The sequence below is a fragment of the Penicillium taxi genome (genome assembly GCF_028828555.1).
Source record: "Penicillium taxi strain IBT 34144 chromosome Unknown utg000005l_segment0_segment0, whole genome shotgun sequence".
NCBI classification, from domain to species: Eukaryota; Fungi; Ascomycota; class Eurotiomycetes; order Eurotiales; family Aspergillaceae; genus Penicillium; species Penicillium taxi.
In genome coordinates, this window is record NW_026643207.1 from 2,414,756 (window position 1) to 2,432,421 (window position 17,666).

Consider the following 17,666-nt stretch of genomic DNA (forward strand, 5'->3'; position numbering starts at 1 on the left):
AGCATCTCTACCCATGTGTGGCCTCATTTTCTAAGCTCTTTATTTCTACACCTATAAGGTCAGACTTGATTCTATTATTGTTTCTATTCTCCCCTTCACTCGAGTAGTGAATAATCTTGAGAATTTTCCTATTATGTCCAGTCATCCGTGGTAATATTTTTCCTTCTCCGTGGCTTCTTCCTCTCCTGTACCTACCTCGAATTTCCAACCACCGAGCATATGATTCAGAATCTAAGTAAAAGGATAGGAGACTAATTTATCTAGATAGTTTGTTCATCCAATGAAGCTGAAGGACCTCAGCTCTAGACGTACCTTCGGTGACATAAATTTACATCCAATCTTGGCCATCGCTCCGCTGCCCAGGTGAACTTTGAAATGAGAATCAACCGAAAAACCCCCGTTCAATTTGAACGCGTTAGAAGGCCTTAGCCCTCTATCCTGACACTCACTGCGGTTTTTATCTGGGTAGTAAGGCAGCCTTGTATTCCATGTTGGCTATCGATATTGGTACCTATATACCGGATTTTCCATGCTAGTTCTTGGTGTTTCCCTTCCGTATTAGTGCTCACCCCCTCGCTGCTTTTGCCTCACTGATCTTCTCACTGATTAATTATCAGGTGACAAGTTATCAAGTGACACTCAGGGAGCACTCAGGGAGCTACAGATGTCGAAGATCTTTTGGTGCTAGTCACGTAGCTAGTACGGTACGGAGGCTTATGAGTGATTTTTTCTTTAATTTTTTAGGGTTTATATTTATGACAGGTCAAAGAGTGGAGATGTTTTTGCATAGTGTTTATTTAGAATAAGTCCTTGGATGGTGATCTAAGAAACCCGGGCAAGTACAAAGTGAAAATCAAAAGGGGAATATTAACAGGACAGAGCGCTAGGAATACAGTGGCTGAAAGAGCCATTTTTGCTGGTACCGAAGAGCATATTTATTTCCGGTTGTTGCTGCGCATGCCAAGAATCTGGACCATGCGAACAAAGATGTTAATGAAGTCCAGCTCGAGGCTGATACTCTCGTTAACGGGGTCACGCTGGATGTATCCACGCTCGGCCATACGCGAGTGTGCCAGAACCTTCTGAACGTCGTAGAGGGTGAAGCCACCGAAGACGGCCAGACCACCATAAAGCCAGATGCGCTCAGACCACATCAGGGTACGAGCAGCAGTGGCGGGAAGAACCATAGGGGCAAGTCCAGAAAGAGCAACGAGGGTCACACCGGCGAGGAGGGGGCCACCAAGGTAGAGGTACTTCTCTTGCTTAGCAGTGGCGCCGACGAAAGCAATCGAGCCCATCAAACCAACAGTGTAGATACCAGCACGAGCGAGGAGAGCAGGGTTGTAGAACATCAGTGGGGAGAGCAATGCAGCCTGGGTGACGTTGAAGAGAGTCCAGAAGCCATATTTCATTACGTAGCTAAGGAAGAAATTAGCAATTTGTTTATTTCTAAGGATGAAAAGAAAGAAACTAAAACTTACTTATCTGGGGAGGTGTAGAAAGTTCCATACATGGATCCCATGCTGCCGACAAGACCGACACCCAGGACAAGCCATGGGTTCATGGCCATCAAGCGGAAAGACCAACCATTGGAGTGCAAAGCGCGGGCGGCAATAGCAATGATACCAATACCAAGACCAGTGTGCATGAAAGTTTCGTTCAGGTAGCTTCGTTCGTAAGCGGGCATACCGCCATCCTCTCGGGTTTCACGGTTGAAAATGACGTTGGTGGCCAAGACAGTACCACCTACGATGGCAGCACCGTATAGCAACTTCTGGCCCATGTTGCCCTGGGTGGAGGAGCCATAGGTGGGCTGCATATATGTCCGTCGGAAGGCATTCTGGAAGGTCTGGCGGGACTTCGTGAAGATTGAGGAAGCCGCTTTGGGAGCAGCCTGGGTGGGCTTGAGAGGAGAGTTGTGGATGAGACGAGCAGTATTAGAGAGCTTTGGGACCTGCCGAATGGCCGAAGCCACGGCGAACGGGCGCCGGAGGAAAAAAGCCATGACAACGATGTGAAGGATGGATGGGGTTAAAGTGAAGACGCCAAGCTCTAATTATACCCGAGCGATATAAGTGATTACTCAGTCTTGAATCCGGTTGGCGGCAATTCTTAAGTCCGAAGATTCCAGAATATCACGTGATGAGGGGCTGAAAGCTACGAAAATACGTCATAATATCTTTTGTGGTCGGTGCTTTTGATCATGGCACTAGGCATCGTGAATAGCGAGTCGTGACAATGGCATTGCAACTGGAGTCCATCAATCTCCCTCACCTGCCTGCGTCTCTCCCTATCCATGTAGCGCTGTACCGAAATGTGGAGAACGCAGCATTTTTGCGCGAGCAGCTGCTTGCCGGGAATACGGAGTTTCAATATGCTTTTATCGATGCTAGCATGGTGAATATCATTCGCAAATGTGACATAGGACCATGGAACTAAAAATAAACTACAGGTGTTTTCGCGAGAGCATGCGTTGACTGCTATTTTCCGCGCAGTTAATGATTACTTGAATGACCGTCTCAAATCCCACAATGTGCACTCGGAGATTGTGTTTTCATTTAACCCGACCAACCACGTGAGTCATGCTTTTCAAAGCATTCCACTATAGATTTAACCAAACGGGAATAGATTGGCGAATCCCTGCGCAAATTTGGCGTTTCTGACTCTACGAAAGATTTGTTGGCGGTAAAAGTCTCCGTGTCCCCGGAGATAACCCATGACTCCGTTGCCGCACATCTGGAAAGTTCCATCAAAGGAACTTCGGTGCCTTTCGATGATCAGATAATCTCTGAGATCTCGGATATTACCAAGATCAAGAAGGTTTACAAACTTGCAGCCTTGCCCTCGCCAGGCGACAAAGTATCTAATGGCACAGATGCCAGGCGGCGATTGGAGCTCTCCCTACTTGGAGCTATTGCTCTACGAGCATCGTGATAAATGCTTCTCATCAACCCAAAGCTTATCATATTGCTGAAAAAACACTGGCAGATGTAAACCATGACAACTAGGCTTAAGAGCCTGATGTAGTCAACATTCATTATGAGCTTTTTGATAATCTTATCGCCATACCCTCCTAGAAGATATCCCATGCATCCCATGAAGCAATTTTCCAGCCGTGCTGTCTGACAGTCAGTAGAAAATTACGCACGCATGTTCTATGCAAGGATATAGAGTCGAATCAGGTCGAATGATATCAACATCTGGCAGACACCAGTACCTAAGTGTAGCTTTCAACTGCAAATTCTTTCCATATTAATATGACCAAGTAAAAGCGAAATGGAGTATCTGTCTAAAAGCACAGTGGCTTAACAATATTTCTAGACGGGTATTTACTAGCCAGATGTTCTTTGACACTGGTCCTGTGGTGAAGGGTGTGCCAGTCATTAAAAGTATTCCAATCATTCCTCCCCATCATCTCTGGACAATTGGCCTCGCAGATGCAGGCATCAAAACTTTGGAACACTCTTCTCTAATATTTTTCACAGTATAAAAAAATAAGACTTTTTCAATATTGCCTGGCGATTCTTTGATTGTTGGAAAAGATGAGAGTGGAATCCCGGATTACTTTGAAAGAGTTGGATAGAAAACGCTAGAATCCACGGACCCCTGGTCTCCTCCCTATATGAGTTCTGAATTAACGAAATATTCCTGGTCTTTTAAAGTAAGCCCTTGAGGACATCTGAATCTCACCATTGCCCAAGTTTCCCCCCGCTCCACCACTTCCCCGTGGGAAAGCCGAAGATACCCAATAGTGTTATTTGAGAAGACAAGTTTGGCTTCCAGGCGGTCCACTTCCTTCGTCAAGACGCTGACTTGCTCCTCAAGCTCTTTAATCCGTCTCTGCATTCTGGGGATTGAACAGCGTTCTGCAGAATAGCCAGTGACAGGGTCAGTCACGTAACAGAGAATTCCGTTGGCGACGCATTTCATACAGCCATCAGCGGTATAATCGCAAGCGATCTTCTTCAACTGTTGAATCGTAGCATTAGAATGAGAATCTAGTGATATTGGGGACCTGAGAAAAGAGGGAAAGAACCCTCAAGTATCATAATGGAACTTGCCCTGCACCGATCACACGCCGTTGCAGTTCGGCGTCTACCCGCACGGCCTTCCACTATGTTTTTCTGCAGTTTTTGTTTCATTTCTGCTGACCAGGAGTGGTCGACTGAGCGGCGACGTTTTAGGGACTTCTTGTTTGTTTCCTCTTCATCTTGCTGAGAGTTATGGTCTGAGAGTAGCATCAAATCTTCAGGTGTTATGTCCATTTTGATAGTATGGATTGATCGAATATGAGCTGATCAAGATGTGGATAGGTAAGGATGATGCGAAAAGGATCTTGCAAGGTAGGAATGCTCCGTTAAATAATTTGACAAATAGCTTGATCAAAGAGTAGATTACCAAAGGCCTTCCGGGCATCAAACTGACTCGCTAGATTTAATATCTGGGATCGTTTATCAATCATTATCATATCCTGACCTTTTGAAAACTGGCCCACCTGGAGGTGAGTCTAAGCTACAAAATATCTAAGAGATTGTATTGTCTACTGGTCATTGTTCTTACTATACAAAGTGGCAATATAATTTTTTGGGCCATGAATACCTTGGAATGTTTCCAAAGGTATACCTTCGTAAGAGAAGCTGAGACCCCGGGATCTGAGGGGGATTTGAATAGGTCATCTTCAGCTGTACTATACACGGTTTCTAAGGTTGTCTCATAAAGATATGATAATATTTCATAATTGCATTGTTAGGATACAAAGATCAAAAATTTCTAGGGCTTTGTCCTGTGAGCCTAGCTAGGGCTTTGCCTCATCTACTTCTAGCAAGCAGAGGCTGTAGAAATAATCACAAGACAGATTAATGCTGGTATACCGAGCAGCCCTGACGCTGTTACATGGGCCCAGGTGCTTAATAGAATTACTTAATTAAGTTTAGGAGATTACCAAGGTACATCATTAGATTCATTAAATGGAAAAGGATTGCATTAGTAAGTCAGGGAAGCATAAATAGAATTTAGTAGTCAAATTCAGTCTTCGAACTCCAGCCATGCGCAACCAGCCCAAGAACGAAAAGATTCCCTGACCGGAAGGCCTATCCCAATTCCAAAAGCGTAAAAGAAGAACGAATCTATACAGGTCACAGCCAGCAAGATTATAAAAAAGCCCCGGAAGCCTGAACTCCCAGATCATGAGATAGCGTGATAAAGTATTCATAGTACATATAAAGAAAAACAGATAGGACTGTAGATAAGTTCAAGATATTAAGAATAGAGGTTATATGGTTGATAAATGACGGGTCCAGCCCAGCTCATCGCCGAGTGAGTGATGGTGGTCTGTTTCTGCTGGCAGCCACAATCTGGAATTTGATTCGCGGTTGATACTTCGCTGGTCCATGTTCTTCAAGCCAAGGTGCGAGGTTCTTGCATTGGCTCACGTCGAAGGAACGAAGCTGGTTACAGCCTTCTGCGACGGCCTCAACACCCACACCTGTAACTCGGACACATCCGCGGACTGAGAGGTGTTCAAGTGACAGGAGATGAAGACCGATACTTCGTAGCGAAGGGTCAGAGATAGCGGACCCACAGAAAGACATTTTGAGAGACTTGAGCTGTGAACACTGGAGGGCGAGAACTTCCGTCGCCGTATCGGACAGAGCACAACAGAAGGACTGGAATTTCCATTAGAATCAACGCTAAGATAGAAGGCGATATATGGAGTGTACTTACCAGATCTAACTCTTCTAATTGTTTGGCCGCGTTGGTTAGATGAACCATGGCATTATCCGTTAGATAAGTGCAGTCTGCCAAGACGAGCTTTCGTAGGTTGGTAAAACGAGCATTTCCCCAATATTGAAATCCTTGATCAGTGATGGTGGTGCAACGTGTCAAGTCCATCTCTTCAATTCGAGAGGCAGCATGAGAGGCGATATGATGCATTGAGCGGTCCGTGACGTGCTTGCAGTATGAGAGCGTGAGCTTCTTCAACTGTGGGCATCCGTAGACTATACCTTCTGCTGTTTCAAGAGTAGGCTTAATAGTGGCGCTCTTTCCTTCAGTGGGCTTTTGATTACCAGGAATAACCCAGCCAATTATTCGTGCCATGAGTGTATCTCCCACTTTACGACAATTGCTGAGATCTACCTCCTGCAAGCAGGTGGCCTTGGTGGTCATTTCAAGGATAGCAGAGGCTGTGACATCCCAAACGCTCTTCATCTTCCACGTGGTAGCGAGAGGAGCGCATGTATTCGCCAATGTATTGAAGCCCTCATCGGTTATATGAAAGCAATTGCTGATGTTCACAGACCGCGGCCGATTACCAGTGAAGGGACAGATAATTTTCACGATGACATCGTCTGTTAAGCACCTATTGTACACGCTCAAGTCCAGGTCTCTGGCCACATGGGGTGAACTGCTCAGGATGTCTGACCAATAAGAAGATACTGCGCGGAGTCGGAGAAGCTCATGAAGCTCCAAGTACTTGAAAATATTCACTAGAACGGCATCCGGAAATATTCCACGGTGGGCATCACTAGGGGAGTGTGCAACTGAATGTGGCTTTGAGAAGCTGATAACGTCTGGAAGATTTAGGGTTGACGAACTGGCAGAGCGTTCTGAAGAAGGGGAAGGTCGTTGTTGCTCGCCTGAAATTTCTTCTGGTGTCAATGGCGCTACTGATCCACGTCGGCTTCGAAGTCGGACCTTGTCCAGTCCCAGGTTGAGATATGGGTCGGGGTCTGATGGCAAATAATCTTGACCCTCGATCATGGAGGTTTTGTGTGGACCATCAAGTTCGGTTTCCGTGAGTGTAAGCAAGGGCATTGACTTTCTCCGGGACGAATTGATCTTGACTCCATCATCGAAAGAGAGCTGTTCGTCTGAAACATCCATCATCATCACGTCTCCATCATCACCTGCCTGCAGTCTCTCCTGGGCAGTTTGCTCCACTTGTTCGCGGACTTTGGGTGGGCACATTTCCCAAAATTTAGAAAGAACTTCCCCGCTAAGCATGAGGCACTCTACAGAGGTGACAGAGCGAACCGTAGCTGTTCGACGCGGGGCAAGCTCTAAGCCAACGACTTCTCCAAAGTACTGGCCTTGTTTGAGGCGAGCTTTGATCTCAACGTCAATACGATTAGCTCCATTGGTAATGCCGTTCACAGGGCGGGAATTACGCTTATCAGCCACGACCTCGACCTCACCACGTACGATGAAGTAGAGTTCACGTCCTTGAGAATCTTGTCTGATGATATCCGTGAAGGGGGGAAACGAGCAAGGTTGAGCATTGAGACCCAGATAGTGAAGGAGATCGGCAGGTAACCCAGAGAAAAGAGGAAGTTCTTTGAGCAAAAGACGGACGTTGACAAGACCATTCGCCAGAGCACTGGATCCATCTCTCCTCCCTGGACTCGGAGATTTCCGTTTCTTATGTATTGTCTTGATGTTCACGTCCTCTCCATTCAACTTAAGTTCTCTGGAATGGCTCTCCCGCAATCTCTTTGATCCTCTTCGCATCGGGCTCGGACTTGGAGCATCAAAGACTGGGGCAGAAGTTTCTTTCTTTTTCTTTTCCAAGATCATCAATCGCTCTTGAGCTTCATCCATCACTGCCCGTTCAACTTCGGGAAAGTGGGGCAGGATGTTGCGGAAATCATCCTTTGTGAGCACGACCAGCATGCATCGGGTGCGAGCGATGATTGTTGCAGTACGCGGTCGATCCATCAGCACACCGATCTCGCCGAAAAAGGCTCCTGGCTTCAGCTCGGCATATATACTTTCTCCATCACGCGAGGTAACAGATACAGCACCCCGTACCAACCAGTATATAGCCCTCGCATCATCGCCTTCAGTCAAGATATAGTCGTTCGGGGAGTGAAGCTGCGGGCGCAAATGCTGACCGACTTCGATCAGAAAGGATTCAGGTGTAGCCTGAAAAAGAGGAAAGGAACGCAATCGATCGAAAAGTTCCAGTGGTAAAGCTTTGATGTGAGAGGAGGTCAATGGCGATGGGCGCGCGGGTCGATTCGGGTTCAGGACAGAATCGAAGGAATGGATGAGGGAAACGGAATCGGACATGGCCGAGACAGCCTTAGTTGAGCCCCCACTGGACCTGCCATGGCGACGCATAGTGATATTGGAGAGGGGATGGATATGTTGGTGACTATGCTTTTATCGGTGAGCATTAATATAACGATGACGTCGACGAAATCAGTATAGGTGTTGAGCTAGCCATCGGCATAGGCCCAATGGGTACAGATGAATACTAGCAGAAGAGCATGTGCCAGGATGAAAGGGGATGTTAGGGAGAGAGAAAGAATAAAAGGCGTCAGGACTGAGAAGCTAAGGGAGTCTATTCTGGACAAGGTGGGGGGCTAAATGCGGTTGAGTTGTAGGAGAAGAAGAAGGTCCACCAAAGGTCATCTTAAGAGTCTGGAAACCTTCGGAAACTCTGTAACATCTGATCCACTCCAGACCTTCTCATTATAGAATCATAGGGTCATACCTAACTTATTGTATGTAGTAATTCAACCTTTTTTTCTATACCAAGAGTACTGGTGGGGCCTGATGCACAAAGCGGTCTATGAACATGCACGTACCACAGCAGTTCGCGCTGGAAGCTATTTAAGAATGTTTCAAATTTGAGATCAATTCAGAAGAAGGAAGCTAGAAACGCTACAATGCTACAGATCAAATCTGAAATAATGAATTGTAGCAAGAAAAAAAGATATTAAACTCTTGGATTCCTAATCAGGAGGCACTTGCCTAAAGCAGCAGTCCAAATATGGACTATAGTTCCATCCAAATTAAAAGTTGAATGTCTATCTAATCAAGAGATATTTCCTAGCTGATGAACCTAGGAGTCTCAAGTTTTCTTCTTATATAGGTATTAGCTATTATTTGCTATAAGCTTGCGAATGCTCTGGAGGTTGTCACATATGATCACGTGCCAATGATATGGGGGGGGGGGGGGGGGGGGGGGGGGAAATTCCGAGGTTCAAGGGCGAGAACAGAGGCGAGAATGATTTCAAGGTATGATAGTAAAAGGGTATCGTAATAGAGATGGTATATACAGAGTAAAGTGAGATGTGTTAGAAAGAATATGCTCTTCAGGAGGAGTTCTTCCACTAGTCTCGGGGAAGTAAGAAAAAAAAAAAAAAAAAAAAGAGAAGGCTGAGACAGGCTCGGACATTGATGACTTCTGGATCCGATATGGGGGTATCACTGTTGTTATGGTACTGAGTTCAAAAGGGAGACGGACCGACGTCGCGTATGTCTACCACCTATGATCTGAGCCATGTATCAAAAACTGACCATCCCAGTTTTAGATGAGAGATCATCATGAGTCAAGGAGACACATGAATAGAGCCATCAGACTTTTGTTGGACACCACGTTGATCCAGAACTAGGGACGGAAATTCGAATGAAGATGGAATTTCGACATACAAGTCCCATAAACTCAGATCTCAGATAGAGCCTTCGTTTTTTTGTGTCCGACTGCCCATCACAAAGTCCAAATAAGCCGGATGATTTCCCTTCATTGTCTCCAGGCCATCCTGTAATAGCCCATAGACCAGACTCAGCTTCAATCCAAGCTTTGCAGTACGGGCAGCAGTGTAAACATCATGGCGGGCTAGAAAGAAATAAAGTCATCAGTAAAAATATTCATCTCAAGATGCTTATGGGGTTGGACATACATAGCAAACTGTATATCCCAGAAAACGACAATCCGGCTATTACCGTCGACAAAAAATCCCTGTTTTCATGCCGGGCATAGTCAACTGTCTCCTCAAAAAGGGAGAAAGCAAGTGCCCCAGCACCTAGTTTAAAGCCCATCTTGACCCCATCATTCACTCCTCCAACTATGGAAATGTAATTCTTCGTCTTGTGGTATTGAAACCACCCTGTTGACGAGGTAGGGAATCGATGTGCGTTTTCTGCCCGAAATACAAAGCCAGCTTTTTTGCTGCCATGTAGATATCCAAGTCCTAGGCCTGTGGAAAATGCAGCAAATGTTGCATAGGGAATTCGTTTATCAACATCAATGCCTAACCGTGGAGGGCTGTTGGACTCGAACAGTTTATGCCAATGAACCAACTTCAGAAAAAGTGAATTTTCACGAGCAGAGTCAGGAGACTCCTGTTTAGGCTCCATATTCGTAGTTGAATTCATTGCAATGTGTGGTCATGAAAGGTCGAAGGCGAAGTTTGAGGAAGCGGCATCGCTGCATCAAACGGCGCCAAGATGCATCTTCCTTTTGGGCGGCAGAATTGAGCGGTACCATAGTCGGTGGTTCGGGCGGTATCATTCTTTTGGCAGAATACAGCGGTGGATTACTATCTCCACGTGCGTCACTTTGTTCATTTCACACTCTTTTTAAATATTTTGAAATGGTATGTATTGGGTTCAAATGGCACATTAGAAGCTCTTCAAAAACTAACTTTCCAACAGGCTCCGAAAGCACAAGAGCGTGATATTACCATCTTCTTCAAGAAATACAAAACCACAGTTATCCTCTCGTTATCCCCCCAAGATTCCATCTCATCAGCCAAGAACCAGCTTCTACAGGCCTTAAAATTGAGCGGAAATAATCTTGACCAAATACCTGATGATCATGAGAATATCCAATTTGGTATCCCCGTGGACCCAGCCGACCTTTCAGAAGGATGGAAGCCTCTCCAACTGAACCACCCTCCTCAAACAGACTTATCCAAAAAAGCTGCAAGGAATGTCGACACTCTGACTACATGCCAACTCAAGGACGGATCCAAACTTGCATACCGTTTCCTTACACTAGGCGAAGATGAACCTGACTGGGATGTGGTGATTCATAAATTCGACCAAGAGGAGGAGGAGGAAGAGGAGGAAGAGGAAGAAGAATAGAGGAAGAAAATGATCTCGCCTCGCCTCTCTTTGGACCTAGTGATTGTTTATCAAACAAGAATTGTGGGTTTGACAAAACTTCATGCTTGTATCATTGTGCATTAATTAGGTTTTAGAGGTTTTCATTATCTATAAGAATTCCACATTCTATTAAGCTAATCAATAATCTTGCTCTCACTTTCATCTCATTCTCACTATTACTTTCACTATTACCATCACTTTGACCTTCATCACTATTTTCTCACTCTCACGTGACCTTATCTAAAGTCTTCTTCCCCGGATTTCCCAATAATGTCAACGTTTGGACTAAACCCATCTGGGCTGAATCTTCACTACTAATAGCTATGTATTCAGACTGGTTTACCTGGTGGATTTAGCCAATCTTACTCCCGATGTTTTTTCCATTTTCGCATATTCTCCAAACCAACAAAAATGCCGAATACTACTAAGGCTTCGACCTGTAGTCGTGCAACGTATGTTCTTACCTACATCCGAATCTGAGACTGACTATTCTGTTTTCCAGCGAACACGCTCTTACTTAGGTAGCCTCTGGTAACCATTGTCGATATTTTCCGCATACAGTAGGATGCATGGTGGTAGATGACGAAGGGTTCTAGAATTCCCCTAATAGAGTAGGCGTATCGGTTATTTGCTCTCTTCTCGTATACAGCCAGAAGATCAAGTTCCATGGCAAGTACCATCCAAGAAGTCTTGGAAGCCAACCAAATACCCTAGAAGTTTGACTATACTATAGGAAGAACAAGACTTAAACCCGAGGCTGAGCCTATCCCAACAGTATCTGTGATGAACCAGAACTTTTCACCCTCGGAAATCTCATGCCTTGTTACAAAGAGATTCGCAGCACTCTCGTTCCAATGTTTAGTTCCCAGAATCTCCGATGAGATTATACACGAGAATCGGATCCGCGCCCTCGCTGCTACTCCGTCCCTGATAGCGCCTTTATTTCTTCCAAGGCCTCAAATTTTCAAGAAAATCTGTTCGAAGTATCAGACAGACTGTTTTGAACTGTACTATTGAGTTATGGTATTGTGGAGTAGAACCTATTTCGGAGGATGAATCCCATACTCATATAAACGCGTCAACCAGCAATATTTCTACCTTGATGTAGAAAATCAAGGAGACACATGATACATTCGAGGAGTCTGGTGTGGATATTCTTTTTATTAAGGATGGTTACAAGTGTAGCGATAAGAAGGCGGCGAAAAATTAGGTCATGACAGCTATTTATAGGTTAAAAAGTACTAGTAGACAGAACTAATGCCACGTTAATTTCCCCCTATTACCACTCGTTGCCCGGAGCAACCATAAGTGGACAGCACACGCTCTCATCAACAAATGAAATCATGTTTAGGATCCTCGGAGAATATTGCATCCCATACCCCATAAACTTGCACCGTTAGCTCCACGCATTCCTCTTCACTTCATCATTATTTTGACATCATTCCGATACTCCAACATTACGACAAAATTAGATTGGCCTTGCTGACGCAGGGTGTCGCCAACTGCTTCACATACCGCCCTGGAACGCGACCTAACCTCCAATTATCTCACCATGATATCTGATGGCGCCTCTTCCATCACCGTCACAGTCCGGGTGCGACCTTTTACAATCAGAGAGGCTGCTCAGTTCTCTAAGTCCGACGACAACACTCTGTTCCTTGGCGATGGATCTCTAGCAGGCGTTCCGACCCCAAAACTCAACCAGAAGGGAATCAGGTCCATTGTGAAGGTTATCGACGACCGGTGCTTGTACGTATCTTATGCCTTCGATTAACTTTATATGGTCAAGTTACTTACTAGTGAGTCAGGGTATTCGATCCGCCCGAAGACAACCCTGTCCAGAAATTCTCCCGGAGTGTCGTGCCCAATGGTAAGCGCGTCAAGGACCAAACATTTGCTTTCGACAAAATTTTCGACCAAAATGCCTCCCAGGGCGAAGTCTACGAATCGACCACACGAAGCCTTCTCGATAGCGTCCTTGATGGCTACAATGCGACCGTCTTCGCGTACGGTGCGACCGGATGTGGAAAAACGCATACCATCACTGGAACAGCGCAGCAACCCGGCATCATATTCATGACTATGCAGGAGCTGTTTGAAAGGATTGAGGAGCGATCGGATGAGAAAGCGACTGAAATTTCACTTTCTTACCTTGAAATTTACAATGAAACTATCCGTGACTTACTTATGCCCAGCACCAACAAGGGCGGTCTCATGCTCCGGGAGGACACAAATCAATCAGTCTCTGTAGCTGGTCTATCGAGCCATCATCCACAAAATGTGCAGCAGGTCATGGACATGATTGTGCGAGGAAATGAATGCCGTACAATGTCTCCAACCGAAGCCAATGCCACCTCATCACGATCCCACGCCGTCCTCCAAGTCAACATCGCACAGAAAGATAGAAATGCCGACGTGAATGAACCGCATACTGTCGCAACTCTGAGCATTATTGATCTTGCTGGAAGTGAGAGAGCTAGTGCCACAAAGAACCGAGGCGAACGTCTGTTCGAAGGTGCCAACATCAATAAGTCACTACTTGCTCTAGGTAGCTGCATCAACGCCCTCTGCGACCCTCGAAAGCACAACCACATTCCATATCGTAACTCCAAGCTCACTCGACTGCTTAAGTTTGCGCTTGGTGGAAACTGTAAGACTGTCATGATTGTCTGTGTCAGCCCATCAAGCCAGCACTTTGATGAAACACAGAATACACTACGATATGCCAACCGAGCAAAGAACATTCAGACCAAGGTCACGCGAAATGTCTTCAATGTCAACCGACATGTCAAAGACTTCTTGGTCAAGATCGACGAGCAAATGAAGATGATTAATGATCTCAAGGCACAACAGAAGGACTCCGAGAAGCTAGCTTTTGCCAAGTTCAAGAAACAGACTGAGAAGAAAGATGCCATGCTACGGGAGAGTGTTGCTCGTATTCGCAGTGCCTACGAGCATACTTTACAGGACCGACAGGAGCGGATCACGAATACGCTCAAATTAAGACAGATCACCCGCCGTATCGGAATTCTGTCTTCTTGGATAGCCGCATTTGACAACGTATGCGCCGAGCGCGAAGACGGCGAGGGACTTTCCAACCTGTATGCGATTCGAAAAAAGGCACAGGGTATCCTTGTTGAGTTGGAGAGTAGCAGACACCACTACAATCAACGGCTTTCGAAGTGCACCTGGGACAGAGCCATGAACACAGCCGTTGAGAACGCCACGAAGCAGCTTCAAGAGGTAGATATTAGTGATCAAAGTGACTTTGCAAACTTGGAAAAAGAGGCAGAGCTTCTGAGGTCACATGCCGAGCGAGAAGCGCTGTCTGTGGTTGTGGAGCAAGATAAGGCTGGAGAAGTAGTTGCCATTCAGGTACTGCTACAGGCCCAATTTGAGCTGATCGCGTCCATTGAAGACATCATGCAGTTGAGCGCAGATGAGGCCATGGAGAAAGGTCATGCGATTCTTACGAAGATGCTGGAAAATTGCTCAGATGCCACATCTGGCTTGGTTAAATCGGATGGTAGCCTGCCGACACTGCCAACCACGCAAGCCTCTGCCAAACCAGCCAGTCCTGCTAAGCCCAAGAAGAGATACAGCCTGGTGAGAATGCCAGCTGCTAGGCCAATAAATTATTCCGTGCAGCTTGCTCCAACTGCACCTGTCTCTCCCAAGAAAAGCTCTCCTCGTCGCCGCAAGGTTGCAGGCAACCGAAAAAGTGTCAGCTTCACCCCAAAGAAGGTCCAGACAACAGCCCCTAAAAGATCAGTTCGCTGGAAGGACGATGAAGAGAATTGCCCTCTGTTTGAATTCAAACAGTCGCCCCTGAAGCCCCCTTCTGCACCCGCGGATGATAGCTACTTGGAAGAGCCGTCCTTGCCCCTAGCTCCATCCCCTATTCCAAGAAACATTCCTCGGGTCATTCCGTCGAGCAGACAATCTCCGGTTCCATCCTCGATTGAACCAACATTGAACGTCCAGAAAAATACCAGTCGATTTAAGGCTGGGTTCTTGTCCAAAAGAGAGAGCAGCTCCCCCCTTGCTCCGCCACCTTCAATCTCTCTTCCCATATCTGACATGGAGAATTCACCACTCCGCAATATTGAAGGCAGCAGTTTCTTAAATCGTGCATCTCCTGCAGATCGGCCATCACGAATTGCCGTTCGGAGTCCCAGTGGCACTTTATCCAGAAGTCCCAGTCTTGGCAGCATTTCAAGCAGTCCAGTGCCCGAGAGTAATGTCAATTGGAAGTCTGGAGCGGGGACAGATGAAGCAATTAAGATTAACTCCGCCATGCGCCGCATCTCGAATGGCAATTTCGGCCCATCGACGTCAGGCGGTTCTCTTAGAGTCCAGCGTCGCCGTAGCCCCACGGCTACTACCTATGGCAATTCTCCAAACGAGAACCACATGTTTACAGCTTCGCAGGCCCGTCGAATGGTCAAGAGCGATAAAGAGATGGAGACCAAACCTCATGTACTGAGTCCTCAATCTTTGCCCGTGATGAAAAACACTGGCCGACGAATTACCGTGGGAGGAGACATTCGACCCCGTCGCGTCAGCCTTACTGGCAGAGAAGCTACTCGTCTCAGTATCTTGGCCGCACCTACTGTGAACCGCACGCCTGACTTGACTCATGGTGGATTGCGATAGATCTTGCATTTTCAAAGCGATTGTCCCTTTTTTCGGTCATGGTGGATCGGTGCTCATGGCGTTGGCTTAGATGATCCCTCTTTTTCCCTGTGCTTCTCAAAGCTCATTATTCAAAGTAGAACTGGTGTCTCCTTTTTTCTTTCTTGTCATTTCGCTTTTATTGTTGATTCCTCAAGCTCACAACAGAGTTCGGCCGATAGTTTTTTCTCATTCATTTGACATATTCTTTTCAAAGTGTACATTGACTACCCAGGTGGCTTTTACTTGATTATGATATTTCTGGCTCTATTCAATATTTTTTTTTCATCAGATTCTATGATTTCTTCGTATATTTACCATCCATGGTCGTATATGGTCGCCTTGAATCTCAGGCCCTCAATATCGTCAAGCATCAACTATCCTGTTGCCACTAAAATAGTTGAGCCTGATAATTATGGTTTCCATATTTACTACCTCACATGTCACGCAGAAATTCCAGTGGCACTGCTATCTGTTGCTATGTAACAATAAGTCATGTGATATAGAGGGGATAGTAATAGAATGTTCTCGCCTATGAGGCAAACTTGATTCCGCGTATATACGAAGAAACCCTAATAGTTATCATATTCAGATGGGAGCTCCACTCTGCTTTGTCATGATGAATGACGCCATCACGGTTCTTTGCTATTCTTGCTGTTTACAGTACATTGTATTCCCATAGTTATTCGAAGCTCTAGCTACTTATCCCTTGCGATTCAATTCACAATCTCTGAAAATACTAACTCGAGAGTTGTCACCCCGCTTTCTTCTCTTCACGGCCCCACCGAAATTTTGTAGATGACTATCGCTTCTCCGATAACCTCGCTCTTCTCACGACTCTTCCGCCCATTTTCCACAAGCGTGCCACTACTCTCGCTGACTTCTGAGTCTCAATCACGCAAAATGTCTACAGTCACTGAAAAAGCCACCGTCGCAGCTGGCTGCTTCTGGGGCGTCGAGCACCTGTACCGCAAAACCTTCGGCAACGGCAAAGGTTTGCTCGACGCAAAAGTTGGCTACTCTGGTGGCCATATTGATACACCATCTTACCGGGCTGTATGCGGTGGTGATACTGGACGTAAGACTTTCTTTCCCTTGAATAGAACTTTTCAATTGCCTGATGAAGGATACTTAAATATTTGAATAAATGACTAATACTTTCCTCTCTTGGTGCAGATGCTGAAGCTCTTCAGGTGACTTTTGATCCTTCTATCGTGACGTACCGCCAACTCCTTGAGTTCTTCTACCGTATGCACGATGCTTCGACACCAAATCGACAGGGTCCCGATATTGGTACCCAGTACCGCAGTATGATCTTCACACATGGTGAGGAGCAGCAGAAGATCGCGCAAGACTTGACCGATAAGGTCAGCAAGGAGTGGTATAAGAAGGCTGTTTCGACAAAGGTCGTACCGGCTGGTACATGGTGGGATGCAGAGGATTACCACCAATTGTACCTCCACAAAAACCCCGCTGGATATGAGTGCCCGGCACAGTATGTGTAACCTCTTGAGAATGGGAGGATCCACTCTCAATTTATGTTTGTCTTGTCCATTCGCTAACCTCTCATCTCTTTTCAAGCTTTGTGCGGGACTTCCCTCCTCTCTCGGATTGACTTGGACCTAAATTATGAAAATTTATAACCATTCCGAAGACCTGAGTCTACTATCTGCGAGCATTCTGCTATATTTCTGTTCATCTTGAGAGCATATCCTATGGAAGCTGCTGGGACCATGCTTTACACTTTCAAATTCGCGCCACGGCTAGGTTGATTTTCGTCAGAAGTGACAGGCACATCATTCTTGGGGTGAAACTTCATTCCCAGTCCACAGACAATGAGTGCTTGATGGCTAACAGAAAGTGTTTCAATCAATATGATTGGTCAAATTGGAGGGAATAATGTCGAAAATAATTAGAAAGTCTTTCACTGCTGAATTGTTAATTTACTTACAAAATTATCTTTCAAAATGAATGTCCTCGCCATTGGCCAAGTTATAATCCAATACCATCCCAAGTTTCTATCTCTCTGTTCAACTGTCGTAGTTAACCAATGCTTACCTGAAACTTATCTAATAAAGGTTAAAGGACAGGGTCAT

General features: G+C 45.8%; 8 protein-coding genes across 8 annotated transcripts; 4 read left to right on the forward strand and 4 right to left on the reverse strand.

Annotated features, from left to right (window-relative positions):
* Positions 1 to 935: 935 nt before the first annotated feature.
* On the reverse strand, positions 936 to 2,005 carry N7495_008236 (Bax Inhibitor family protein; the record flags this gene model as incomplete). The annotated part of the gene is made up of 2 exons (XM_057210887.1): positions 936 to 1,419; positions 1,482 to 2,005. The coding sequence occupies 2 exons, from the start codon at positions 2,003 to 2,005 to the stop codon at positions 936 to 938; spliced, it is 1,008 nt and encodes a 335-aa protein (XP_057060430.1).
* Positions 2,006 to 2,238: 233 nt separating this feature from the next.
* Positions 2,239 to 2,934, forward strand: N7495_008237 (EKC/KEOPS complex subunit CGI121/TPRKB; the record flags this gene model as incomplete). The annotated part of the gene is made up of 3 exons (XM_057210888.1): positions 2,239 to 2,397; positions 2,453 to 2,575; positions 2,629 to 2,934. 3 exons carry the CDS (start codon positions 2,239 to 2,241, stop codon positions 2,932 to 2,934), a joined length of 588 nt encoding a protein of 195 aa, XP_057060431.1.
* A 627-nt stretch (positions 2,935 to 3,561) lies between these two features.
* On the reverse strand, positions 3,562 to 4,265 carry N7495_008238 (putative C6 finger domain protein; the record flags this gene model as incomplete). Its single annotated transcript, XM_057210889.1, has 3 exons — positions 3,562 to 3,618; positions 3,691 to 3,998; positions 4,037 to 4,265. 3 exons carry the CDS (start codon positions 4,263 to 4,265, stop codon positions 3,562 to 3,564), a joined length of 594 nt encoding a protein of 197 aa, XP_057060432.1.
* A 1,041-nt stretch (positions 4,266 to 5,306) lies between these two features.
* On the reverse strand, positions 5,307 to 8,121 carry N7495_008239 (uncharacterized protein; the record flags this gene model as incomplete). The annotated part of the gene is made up of 2 exons (XM_057210890.1): positions 5,307 to 5,666; positions 5,725 to 8,121. The coding sequence occupies 2 exons, from the start codon at positions 8,119 to 8,121 to the stop codon at positions 5,307 to 5,309; spliced, it is 2,757 nt and encodes a 918-aa protein (XP_057060433.1).
* A 1,337-nt stretch (positions 8,122 to 9,458) lies between these two features.
* Positions 9,459 to 10,146, reverse strand: N7495_008240 (uncharacterized protein; the record flags this gene model as incomplete). Its single annotated transcript, XM_057210891.1, has 2 exons — positions 9,459 to 9,625; positions 9,690 to 10,146. The coding sequence occupies 2 exons, from the start codon at positions 10,144 to 10,146 to the stop codon at positions 9,459 to 9,461; spliced, it is 624 nt and encodes a 207-aa protein (XP_057060434.1).
* Positions 10,147 to 10,382: 236 nt separating this feature from the next.
* On the forward strand, positions 10,383 to 10,875 carry N7495_008241 (uncharacterized protein; the record flags this gene model as incomplete). Its single annotated transcript, XM_057210892.1, has 2 exons — positions 10,383 to 10,385; positions 10,444 to 10,875. The coding sequence occupies 2 exons, from the start codon at positions 10,383 to 10,385 to the stop codon at positions 10,873 to 10,875; spliced, it is 435 nt and encodes a 144-aa protein (XP_057060435.1).
* Positions 10,876 to 12,448: 1,573 nt separating this feature from the next.
* N7495_008242 (kinesin family protein) lies at positions 12,449 to 15,552 on the forward strand (the record flags this gene model as incomplete). The annotated part of the gene is made up of 2 exons (XM_057210893.1): positions 12,449 to 12,645; positions 12,705 to 15,552. The coding sequence occupies 2 exons, from the start codon at positions 12,449 to 12,451 to the stop codon at positions 15,550 to 15,552; spliced, it is 3,045 nt and encodes a 1,014-aa protein (XP_057060436.1).
* An 816-nt stretch (positions 15,553 to 16,368) lies between these two features.
* Positions 16,369 to 17,185, forward strand: N7495_008243 (peptide-methionine-S-sulfoxide reductase; the record flags this gene model as incomplete). Its single annotated transcript, XM_057210894.1, has 3 exons — positions 16,369 to 16,648; positions 16,747 to 17,065; positions 17,152 to 17,185. The coding sequence occupies 3 exons, from the start codon at positions 16,369 to 16,371 to the stop codon at positions 17,183 to 17,185; spliced, it is 633 nt and encodes a 210-aa protein (XP_057060437.1).
* Positions 17,186 to 17,666: the final 481 nt, after the last annotated feature.